General features: G+C 52.2%; 1 protein-coding gene across 6 annotated transcripts in view; it reads left to right on the top strand.

The window, feature by feature from the left end:
* RFTN1 (raftlin, lipid raft linker 1) overlaps positions 1–12,021 on the top strand; it is a 225,963-nt gene that overhangs the window by 116,926 nt on the left and 97,016 nt on the right. For all 6 annotated transcript variants that reach the window (XM_024997191.2, XM_024997190.2, XM_024997194.2 and 3 more), the window contains one exon: positions 4,334–4,442. In XM_024997191.2, coding sequence (XP_024852959.1) covers positions 4,334–4,442 — 109 coding nt within the window. The remainder of the gene's footprint in view (positions 1–4,333; positions 4,443–12,021) is intronic.

Below are 12,021 nucleotides of genomic sequence, written 5' to 3'. Positions count from 1 at the left end.
TATGTGTGTGCATGTGTGTATATGTGTGTGTGTGTCTGTGTGTATAAGTGTGTGCGTGTGCGCATGTGTGTATACACACACCAGATCTTCATCTACTCATCTGGAGTTGAGAGTGCTCCCATGTCTTGTCGGACTTCCCTGGTAGCTCAGCTGATAAAGAATTTGCCTTCAATGCAGGAGACCTTGGTTCAATTCCTGGGTTGGGAAGATCTCCTGGAGAAGGGATAGGCTACCCGTTCTAGTATTCTTGGGCTTCCCTGGTGGCTCAGACAGTAAAGAATCTGCCTTCAATGCAGAAGACCTGGGTTCGATCCCTGGGTTGGGAAGATCCCCTGGAGTAGGGCATGGCAACCTACTCCAGTATTCTTGCCTGGAGAATCTCATGGACAGAGGATTCTGGCAGGCTACAGTCCATGGGGTCACAAAGAGTCAGATATGACTGAGTGACTCAGTTTAGTTCAGTTCAGTTCAGCCTGGCAGGCTACTGTCCATTGGGTCAAAGAGAGTCCGACACGACTGAGTGGCCAAGCACAGAACAGCCCTGTCTTATCTGTTGTAGACAGTGCTTCACTGAACGTCGGGGTGCGTGTATCTTTCTAATTATGTTTTTCTCCAGTTACATGCCCAGAAGTGGGATTGCAAAATCACATGATAGTTGTATTTTTAACTTTTTGAGGAACCTCCAAGCTTCCCTTGTGGATCAGCTGCAAAGAATCTGCCTGCAATGCGGGAGATCTGGGTTTGATCCCTGGGTTGGGAAGATCCCCTGGAGAAGGGAAAGGCTGCCCACTCCAGTATTCTGGCCTGGAGAGTTCCGTGGACTACATAGTTCATGGGGTCACAAAGAGTTGGACGCAGCTGAGCAGCTTTCACTTCCAGCTTCCAAGGAGTCTCCATGCTTTTCTCCATAGTGGCTGTACCAACTTCCCTTCCCACCAGCAGTGTGAGGAGGTCCCCTTTGCTCCACACTCTCCCCAGAATTCATTGTGATGGCCATTCTGACTGGTGTGAGGTGGTATCCCAGTGCAGTATGGACTTGTGCTTCTCTGATAATTAGTGATGTTGAGTATATTTTCATGTACCTGTTGGCCGTATGGATGTCATCTTTGGAGAAATGCCTATTTGACTTATGTTCAGTGATCACTATTTTTCACCCTAGTCATTTAAAGTGTCAGTGGGTATTTGTAAATAATCTTGTACAGTCTGATGTCCCCACGCGGCAGCAGCTGGGATCTCACATCCTAGGACTTTCTTCCTACTGTTCCTGTCTTGTCTGAGACCCGCAGGACGTACATGCCACTGTGTTGACTAAGTCTTCTCTTTTAAAAGTCTGGAATCTTCTGCTTTAGTTCCTTTTAGCATGTCTTTTGTTCAGAGCAGGGTGAGAATAACCCGGGGAAAAGGAACATGAGTCTAACCTCTGATGCAGTTTTAAGGCGAGAAGGGTAGGGGTTCAGAACTGGTTGATTCTTTCGTAAGTAGTTTATTCCAGCGTAGCCAGTCTGGAGTCAGTTGATTCTTTCAGATTTCAAAACTACGAGTCTCAGTCTCTCCCCCTGAAAGGATTTGTTAGCGGGGAAATTAAAGTCAAAATAAGTTATTGACACTTGCTTAGCTAATCACAGTTGCACACGTGGGGAAATCCAAATCCTCTTTAACTTTTCCACTTTTGAATTTTTTTTTTAATTTTAGCTTTATTTTTAAAAAATCATTTGTTTACCTCTTTGTGGCCGTGCTGGGTCTTCGTCGCTGCGTGGGCTTTTCTCGGGTTGCGATTCTCTGCTGTGGAGGGTGGGGGCTCCTCTCCAGTGGCGGTGCAGGGCCTCCTCTTGTGCAGCGTGGGTTCTAGGGCTCTCGGACTTCAGTAGTTGCCACACGTGGGCTCAGGACTGGAGGCTCCCGGCTCGGGGGCATGGACTCAGTACTTGTGACTCATCGGTTTAGTTGCTCTGAGGCAGGTGGGATCTTCCTGGACTAGGGATCAATTCTGTGTCTCCTGCATTGGCAAGCAGAATCGTTACCACTGAGCCACCAGGGAAGTCCTGAGTTTAATTGTTCATAGCGGCATAAATCACTTTGAATGATATGTAAGTCTCCTAGAAATACATCTTAAAATATTATGGCAAACAGGCATGCAGAAATTGTTTGCTTGTGGGATATGCATGTCTCGAGAGTTTAGCGTGGAGGTGCCTGTCCAGGCTACCCCGGCTCTCAGGGGCGGCCGCAGCCGCTCTGTGGTGGGGGCCCTCCTGGGTGGGTGGGAGGGCTCTGCCCTGCCCTGCCCTTGGCCTTGGAGAGGCGCTGTGCACGCGGCATGAGCCTTGGGGAGCCTGCCCTGGTCTCCCAGTCCTGCTCCCCCCGCGGAGAGGGCCCAGTCCGTGGACCCGTGGCTGCCGTCGCCTCCTGTGGTCTGATGTCCCGCTGGGCCCACCGGTCTGCTTCCGTTTCTGACCGCCATGTGGCTCCCGGGAGTCCATCGCCCCCGAGTGTCATCCTGGGGTCCCTCAAAGGAGCGGCGTGAGTGATGAGGTTTCCCGCTGGACCGCTTGCTGCTGGGTGTGTCCAGCGTTGGGTCACGTGCGCGTGTATGTGGTGGGGACAGGGAAGCAGCCCACCGCCTGCGGGGCACGCGGGCACCTCTGTCTTGACCGCAGGGCTGAAGGTGTTTGCCGCGGGCAGCCCTTCACGGCCGCTCTTGTCCTCGGACGCCTGCTTCATCGCCTTGGAGTCTTTGTTTTTCTGAATGGAAGTGTGGTTGATTTACAACATCATGTTGGTTTCAGGTGTACAGCAAGGTGATTCAGCTATATATATAGTCTTTATTGCACATGTATGTACACGGAAAACTCATTTGTGGTACACAGCAGTACATGTATGTGTCATACACGTACACAGCGCCTTTTTCTTTTCTGTGAGGTGGCCCCACGCATTGCCCTGGAGTCCTGAGCTGAGGACTTCTCAGGCCCTTCCGCTGAGGATACGGGGGGCTCCCGGAGAAGGGCCCGCTCCATGAGGAGGCTGGCTGCAGCCCCCCGCAGCCACTGCACCCAGGGAGGCCAGCCCTCCGCCTGTCAGAGCCGTGGAGAGCCGACAGTGTTCTCAGCGAGAGGGCTTTGGGAGGAGAGACCTGGGGAAGAACACGAAGCAGGGACATTTCCCTAAAGAAAAGCAAAGTCACATGGACCTGCCAGCCCCATTGCCTGGAACCCTGCACAGAGCAAGCTCTGCCCCGCTGGCAGAGACTAGGCGGCCCACATGGCCCACACTGCCACCCTGACAGCCCGTTACACATGTGTGTGCATATATGTGTGTGTGTGCATAGTACGGGCTTCCCTGGTGGCTGAGACATAGAGGATCCGCCTGCGATGTGGGAGACCCGGGTTCGATCCCTGGGTGGGGAAGATCCCCTGGAGGAGGGCCTGGCAACCCCCTCTAGTACTCTTGCCTGGAGAATCCCATGGACAGAGGAGCCTGGAAGGCTATATAGTCCATGGGGTCACAAAGAGTCAGACATGTGTATATGTGTATACGTATATATATATTCTTTTTCAGATTCTTTTCCTCTGTAGATTATTACAAGATGCTGAGTCGAGTTCCCTGTGCTGTGCAGTAGGTCCTTGTTGGTTATCTATTATATGGACGTGTGTATGTTAATCCCAAACTGCTAATTTACTAATTTACACCCCTCCCCCCGCACCTTATATTCTTTCTTTAATGCATTTTTAGCTTTGATAGATTTTGCCAGATTGCCCTCTGGAGGGGTTGAACTCTTTAAAAAATCTTTTCCAAATTATTTTTAAAATTTCTGAGTGACACACGAATATACTCTCTTCCAAAAAAAAATGGAAAGATTATCGATCCAGCAGAGTCCTTTTGGGTCGCTGGGGCGTCCGCACCCGGCTCCCACCCGGGCCGCCCGCGTCCCCCAGGGCTCACTGCTGTCTGTGGTTGTTGGCTCACCCTGCGTCTCAGTAGCTCTGCTTCTGTGCCCTGTGGGTGGAAGCCACCGACAGGAAATCAACACAACTGGAGTGCGTGTGAGTGTGTGTGCGCTTGTTTAACAGACAAGCCATATTGTGCTGAACCCATCATTCCATAACGAGGCGTTTTCCTTGATGATACGTCGTAGAGGCCTTTCCGTGATGTAGATCCCTCTCCCTCTATATTATTTGAGTTGTTTGCCATCAATTATTGTTTCAAAACTGCCTTTTGGGTGATTTGTTTAAGGGAAAAAGTTAGGATTTCATTAAACGCCCCAGTGATTTAAAAAAAAAAAAATATATATATATATATAGTGCAAAATCTTTATGTGTGTATGTATTTCTCTTTTCAGATCTCAGAACGCTGATCTTCATAATGAAGGCTACATCTTGGAATTAGATTGCTGTTCTTCCCTAGACCACCTGACGGACCAAAAAGTCCTCCCAGAGTTCATTAAGAAGGTCAGTGCTGCAGTCGATGGACCATGGGATGGGTTGGCTGGGCGTTCGCCCAAGGGGACTGCGGGTGGGCCGCGCTCCACAGGCCTGCTCTAACCTGGGGCTTTGGGAGGCCTTGTGGGGGCCGCCCTTTCCCACTCAGGCTGCCCCTGACCCTGGAGCAAGGTGGTTTCCCCCCGTCCCAGGAAGCCAGACCCTGTCTTTTTAGGGCGGGAGTGGCGTTAATAGCTGGCAGGCCTGCTGGCCCTACAGCCAGGAAGCCCTTCAAATCCTCAAGGCGGTGTGAGCCCCCAGCTCCCAGCTCCCACTCGCCCTGTGGGTCTTCACTGCCAGGAGCCTCCTTCCGTTCCTAGAGCAAGCAGGAGTGTGCCACCGTCCAGCGACCGCTGGCATACGATCATCCTGGGGAAAATTGCCTCATTGCAAGGGGTTCATTTCCTGCCCACAAATGTGTCTGGTTTTGAACTGCTGTTTGGGCTGTATGAGGTTTCCTGCTTAATTGCAGGGTGCACTCAGTTTCAGTATGATGACATTTATGGTGGGAGGAATGTCCTTGCCCAGACTGGGGTAAAGTTCACTGCTTAATCCTCACCTTCTCCTCCCTACCCAGTCTTCCAAGATAATTGGCAGTTCCCCATCCTGTTGAGGTGATTAGGATATGTTTGAGATACAACCAGTCAGTTGTTGTTCAGTCGCTCAGTCATGTCTGATCTGCGACCCCATGGACTGCAGCACGCCAGGCCTCCCTGTCCTTCACTATCTCCTGGAGTTCACTCAAACTCATGTCCATTGAGTCGGTGATGCCATCCAACCATCTCATCCTCTGTCGTCCCCTTCTCCTCCTGCCTTCAGTCTTTCCCAGCATCAGGGTCTTTTCTAGTGAGTCAGTTCTTTGCATCAGGTGGCCACAGTATTGGAGCTTCAGCTTTGGCATCAGTCCTTCCAATGAACACACAGGACTGATCTCCTTTAGGATGGACTGGTTTGATCTCCTTGTACTCCAAGAGACTCGAAAGAGTCTTCTCCAACACCACAGTTCAATCAAAAGCATCAATTCTTCGGCGCTCAGCCTTCTTTATGGCCTCACATCCGTACATGATTACTGGAAAAACCATAGCTTTGACTAGACGGACCTTTGTCAGCAAAGTAATGTGTCTCCTTTGTAATATGATGTCTAGGAGCAGCGCCTTTTAACTTCATGGCTGCAGTCACCATCTGCAGTGTTTTGGAGCCCTAGGAAAAAAAAGTCTGTCATTGTTTCCCTTGTTTCCCCATCCATTTGCCAGTTGATTGGTGAATTAGCGAATCAGTCAACAAGTGAGTTTATTAGTAAATATCTTAGGTGGTCAGCATTGGGCCAGAAATGGTACAGTGTGCTGGGATGCAGAGAACAAAATTGTCATGGTTTCTGACCGCACATCCTCACAACGAGGAAATCTCTTCTGAACACGAGTGATGAGCCTGGGCAGGAGGGAAGCGGTGGAGACCCAGAGTGGCATGGGGTCAGGGCTGTGCGTCAGGCCGTGAGTGGCAGGATGAGGTCTGATGGGGCTGCAGAGGGCCGGGGCAGGGGGTGGGAGCCATCCCAGCAACTCGAGCAGCTCGTGTGAGGGACAGAGCAGGATGAAAGGAAGACTGGGGCCTCCTGCAAGAAAGGGGCGGTGAGAGGTGGGAGGACAGGCTAGAACTCAGGTGTGAAAGCAGCAGGAGTCGTGGAAAGTTCTGCAGAAGAGTGAAAGGATTGGGTGGTTCCTTTACACAGCCAGTAACTCTGGGTTTTTTACTGGGGGGGAGAGGGGGTCACTCCCTGCCTCCCTCCCTTCAACCTTGTTGAGTGTTCAGGCTCTACAAGCCCCCAGGGAGTCATCACTCAGATGTGGTGGGAGCCAAGGCCCGCAGCCCAGGAATCAGGTGACCTCTTTGGTCAGACATTTGGGTAATTTTACTTGGACAGTGGAAGATTGCTTCTGCTCTGCTTAGAATTCAGATCATTACTTAAGAAATGGGAGGAAAAGCAGTTTTTGTTCACACGTGTGTAAGCCTGAGAACACAGGTGCTTTCGACACTCTGGGAGATGTCTGTGTTAATAGAGCCATCTCCTTTGGATTTGCTGTGAATGACCTATCCTCATAAGCTTGGCGGGGACCTTCTAGAGGTGGGATTTCCCCATGATCTGAGTCCTGGGGAAGAACGGTTGTGGAAATGGTTTTGTAATGAGGATTCAGATGCTTAGAATATTTGAGGGCAAGTTGGTAGGATGGGGCATAGGTTCTGACCGTACCATCCAACAGACTCTTTTAAAAATGCATGATTTGGCACTTCTGTCTTAACCCAACCAGACCCTTGCAGGAAGGACCCTCTGCCTCGTAGCCATACAGGTCCTGAGCATCCTGGTGGGTGGACGCCCAGATGCTGTGTGTCTGCAGTTCCTGCAGGTGGGCATCTGTCCAACAGGATAGAACCTCAGAGTTACGATTGATATGCCCCAAAAGACGTCAGCTACTCGTGGATTAATTTTTACTTTTGTCCCACCATTCTTTCCCCGTGACTGACTATGTGTGGGGAAGAGTATCTCCTGGTTTGTTCAGTATTCGGTTAGATCAGTCATTGACTCCTGCTCCTTTTGTGTTTGTATAAGAATTCTTTTATTAGCATTTAAAATTTTTTTATTTTTTTAATGAAGTATAGTTGATTTGCCATATCATGTTAGTTTCAGGTGTACAGTGCAGTGATTCAGTTATTCATATATAGACACGTGTATACTGCTGCTGCTGCTAAGTCGCTTCAGTCGTGTCCGACTTTGTGTGACCCCACAGACGGCAGCCCATCAGGCTCCCCCGTCCCTGGGATTCTCCAGGCAAGAACACTGGAGTGGGTTGCCATTTCCTTCTCCAATGCATGAAAGTGAAAAAGTGAAAGTGAAGTTGCTCAGTCGTGTCCGACTCTTAGCGACCCCATGGACTTCAGCCCACCAGGCTCCTCCGTCCATGGGATTTTCCAGGCGAGAGTACTGGAGTGGGATACCATTGCCTTTTCCGAGACATATGTATATGTATGTGTATTTTCTTTTTCAGATTCTTTTCCCTTATAGATTATTACAAAATATTCAATATAGTTCCCTGTGCTATACAGTAGGGCCTTATTGTTTATGTATTTTATATATAGTAACGTGTATATGTTAATCCCCAAGTCCTAATTTATCCCTCCCCATCTCCCCGCCTTTCCCCTTTGGTAGCCGAAGTTTGTTTTCTGTATCTGAGGCTCTGTTTCTGTGTTGGAGATGAATTCATCTGTATGTTTTTGTAGATTCCACATACAGTGACATTGTATGATGTTTGTCTTTCTGTCTGTCTGTCCGGCTGACTTCACTTAGTGTGACAATCTCCATAGCCTTCTGTTTTTAACATTTTGCAAACGATACACTTCTGAAGCCCACCGCGCCATCATGCCCCTGCCTCACCTGTACCCACGGTTTTTCAAATAAACACGCCCGGGTTCGGGCAGGCTGGACAATCCTGCATGCGGGAAGCATGCGGTTTCTGGCCCGTAACCAGTCTCCGGGTTGTCCCGGGGTCTCTCACCCTGTATCTCGATGGAGATGCAGTTCGGGGTCACGGTCAGCAGAGTGGGGGAAGCCCCCAGCCCACCCTGGATTGCCCAGGTGTGGAGGTGGCCTCGCCGTGTGACCCTGCCCCGTCTGTGGCTGGGGGCTCCCCCGGGAGGATCTGGCCCGTCTTGCTCTCAGTAGCAGCTGCGGCTCTGGTTTTCAGGCCTGTGACCATGACCACCAGGAGGAGCAGGATAAAACGATGGGACCGGGCCCTCCCTCTGCTCCTGTTTCATGTTGTTGGATGTGATTTCTGGGGAAAACACCACCTCTGGTGCAGCAAGGAGAGGAGCGTGGGGGCTCTCTGTGGGGCCAACAGCTGTTCATCCGATGGCAGGATTTCACGTGGGCGTAAAATTTGTCTGTCATCACACAGGAGGGCGACCACAGGAGTTCCCCGGGAAGAAAGATAGTAAAAGAAATTTGTGTATTTTCCGTAAATATTTGATGAATGGCTTAGTCCCTACACACACACACGCATGGTGAAGACACTTGTTAATTGCCATTCACTCAGGCCAAGATGAAGCTGTGTCTCTGGCGGCTACTGCCTACAGCCGTTCCTTTTTATCTGGGTCATTATTTTGTGTGAAATAATGGCTTCTGTTCTTATGACAAGTAGATCCATCTTGCTATGAGACGGTAATTAACTCATTTTGTCGTTGTGCCATCATCCAGGAGAAGCTCATCTCCTCTGCACAGTAGAATTAAACTCAAAGCTACTCGAATTTTGTCCTTAAGAACAATGCCTCAGTATTGTTTTTTTTTTTTTTTTCCTGCCAAATGTTGTAAATGAGCAGCATCTTTGGATAGAGGACATAGATAGAGGGAGGTGAAGACATCTCATTATTTTCCACAATTAGGGAAAATAAAGCCATTTGTACCTGTGTCGTGTAAAATGAGCTGAAGGTGCCAGGATTCACAGCCCCGCCTCATCACAATTTTGCACAGGGGGTGAAGCGAGTGGGTGTAAAGACAATGCTTTTCCTTTCCGTGTGGCCCAGTGGTGTTCTGGGCACTCTGATCGAATTAAATCTGGGCTCTTGCATTGTGTTTTTCCCCTCGTATCCCACTGTGCCCCATGCAGCCGGCCCCGGATGTGAATTATTTATTACGGACCGCAGAACATTTAAGATGCAGATTTATGGGCAGACTTGGAGAAAATGTGTTTTCCAAACCCTAGAACCGAATGCTCGAGAGACGGAGCTGCGGAGCTGGGAGAGTGTCAGCGCTGCGTCCTTGCTGTGAAACAAGGATTCAGCTGGCCACGTCCTCCCAGGGCCTGTTCTGTGTGGCGGGCGGGTCTGCGGGACACTTCGGGGATGCCCTGTCCTTGAGTTCCCCGAAGACTGTAGAGCAGGTGGGGTGATGGAGAATGAGGCACCTATGCGTTCATCTTCAGAGGGCTTTACATTCTCTGGAGCCTCCTGGGAACGTGCCTGGGTGTTTGGAAAGCACTTGAAACGTTGCAGAATCGCGCACAGTTTCTAGCTTGGGTTGCACGGTATTTGTGTCCCAGGGGCCACACTGGCAGGGATGCCCCCTTTCTAGATGGAGCTCGAGAGGGCGGGGGCTTCGTCTCAGGCTGGGACTGCAGAGTGATGAGCCCAGCTGCCCTTCTGTGGTGGGAGGGGGTGCGGGGCTCCAGCCGGTGGCCTGGGGGCTGGGGAATGATGGCTTTGAGCGGTGAATGAGGGATGCTCGCAGAAGGGAGCAGCCAGGTGGACAGTGCTGTTGCTGGTGTAGACGGAAGTGTGGCAGGAAGGCTCGAGGCTGAAAATGGGCCACGACCGGCCTGGCTGGAGTGTAGGATGGACAGGGGGTAGAAGAAGCCTGTTCTGTGTGCGGTTCTTCTGGTTACGGGGAAGGGACCCTGCTCACTGCTCAGTGGGGAGTGGGGCGGGGAGGGGGGTCCTTTCTCTGAAGGTGCAGGAAGTGGCCTGGAGCCTCGGGCGGGGGAGCAGGGACTCCCCTGTGGCAGGAATAAGGGGGGAAGAGATGAGACGGTCTCTGTGTTCCGTGCTGCTGGCGTCTGCCTATGCATCTGTAGGTTGATTGAGTTTTACCTGAGACTTGACTCCGCAGAGGGAAGCCCCCAGATGCAGACCCTCTGCTGGGGGGCTGTGACAAGCACTATGCTCTCAGCCCCCGTCTCACCCATCTGAAGGCCTGTCCACATTTTATGGGTGAATAAGGCTCGTTTGCTCGGAGTTACCCTGAAAAGGAGGAGTAGGTTGGGACTCAATCTGTCTCGTCTGGGGGCCACCCCGAGCCCTGCTGCCGCCTCTGGGGAGCCCTCGGGGCCCAAGAGGATGCTGTCTGAGCCCCAAGGGTGGGTGGACTTGGAAGCAGCTGGGTGTCTTGTGTCTGGTACGTGGGGAAAGACTTTGGAGCAACTTGAGGGTGTCTCCTCGGGGGAGGCTGGGGCTCTGAGCTTGGCTGCCTGGGGGAGAAAGTCTCACCCCTGCCCTGGTCCCCCTGGACGTCAGGGCCTCACCCCCAGGCCTCAGGTTCCGCCTTTGTTTCCCAGATTCCGTTTACAGTGAAGCTGCAGGATCTAGTGATCGATGCTTAGAACAGGGTGTTGGCTCTCAGTGGACCTCAGAGCCTTTAGAACATCGACACGGGAGGAAGGGAGGCAGGCCCCTGCCGGGTACTGGGGGGTGCAACATGAGGTCGGAAACCAGGGAGTGGGGGCACCTCAGGTTAGATACCAGAGAGTCGGGGCACCTCAGGTCAGACACCAGGGAGCGGGGGGCACCTCGGGGTCGGAAACTGGCGGCCTGGATTAAACTGCAGGCGTTGTCCTTCGGCTATCGTACTGCTTCCGTCTTGTTCTAGAGAAGTCACAGACGCTTCAGATCTCTGCAGTTTGTCTATGAAACTCCGCCTGTGGTGTCTAAGTGACACACCATTTCTTGTGACTGGCTGTTGAGTATTCCAGGCTTCATTTCTCCAAGTGCTGCGTGGGGTCTTGTTTTCAAGACGCTGACCCAGAGTGAAAGGGAAATTATATTGAAAAGCTTCCGTTTCATCACTGTTCCCCCGCCTGCTCTGAAACCTAGGGAATCACGACATTTTTCGCAGGCTGCCTTGGCAGGACGACGTGGGTGTGTGGTTCTAGCCTTGCGGGTGCCCTCAGCGTGAAGGGAGGCTGGCCAGGGTGGAGAAGCGGCCGGGGCTGGGGTGTCCTGTTCACCGTTATGTCTCCATAACTCAGTGCATATTTGTCAAGCGATTGAACAAACGGGAAGCGGGAAGCAGAGCTGTGTCATTGAGACTCTGTGTCGTAGAAGGGGTGGAGGCCGACGTGACGCTCGGTGACTGGTGAGGTGTCGGGGGGGTCTTCCGTGAGGATGAGGACCATGCGGCCCCGAGGAGCCGTTTGGGACAAGAGGCAATGAGGTTGGCAATGGGCGTGCGGTCGCCGAGGGGCCCGGGAGCCAGGGACCCTTGTGGGAATGTTCCAGAAGGCAGCTGGAGCTAGGGAAAAGGCGGCAAACAGGGATGTGGTCGACAGAGGGCAGGTGAGTCGGCAGGGAAGTGGTCCGGGGGGTTGTCCTGGGGGGCACGTGCCCACCTCCCATGGGCAGGCACCACACCACCCCAGTGCACGGCTGCCTCGTGGAAGAGACAGCCAGGATCTCCGGAGGTTTCCCGCGGCGTGGCTGGATGGTGGGTTGGCTTCGTTTTAGAGACGTGGGTGAGGCTTTCGGTTTTCTGATCGGGGAGTCTCTTGGTTTCTCCATGTGAGGAGGTAGGTCCTCAGAGAACTACAGGATCCTAGCCCAGGATCGCTCAGATCCTCTGTGGTGGAAGGGCTGGGTTTTCTTTGTGTTCGGTTTTTTCCAGTCTGTTGAGGAGCAGCGCCCCTGTGAGACGCGGTGACGCGCAGCGGCGGTGGCGACGAGCTGGAGAAGGTCTTGACGCTCCCTCTTGTTTCCTGTCCGCGGCTCGTCCCAGGCTGGTAGCAGACAC

This window comes from Bos taurus, chromosome 1, assembly GCF_002263795.3.
Source record: "Bos taurus isolate L1 Dominette 01449 registration number 42190680 breed Hereford chromosome 1, ARS-UCD2.0, whole genome shotgun sequence".
NCBI classification, from domain to species: domain Eukaryota; kingdom Metazoa; phylum Chordata; class Mammalia; order Artiodactyla; family Bovidae; genus Bos; species Bos taurus.
This window is presented reverse-complemented; position numbering and strand designations above follow the sequence as displayed.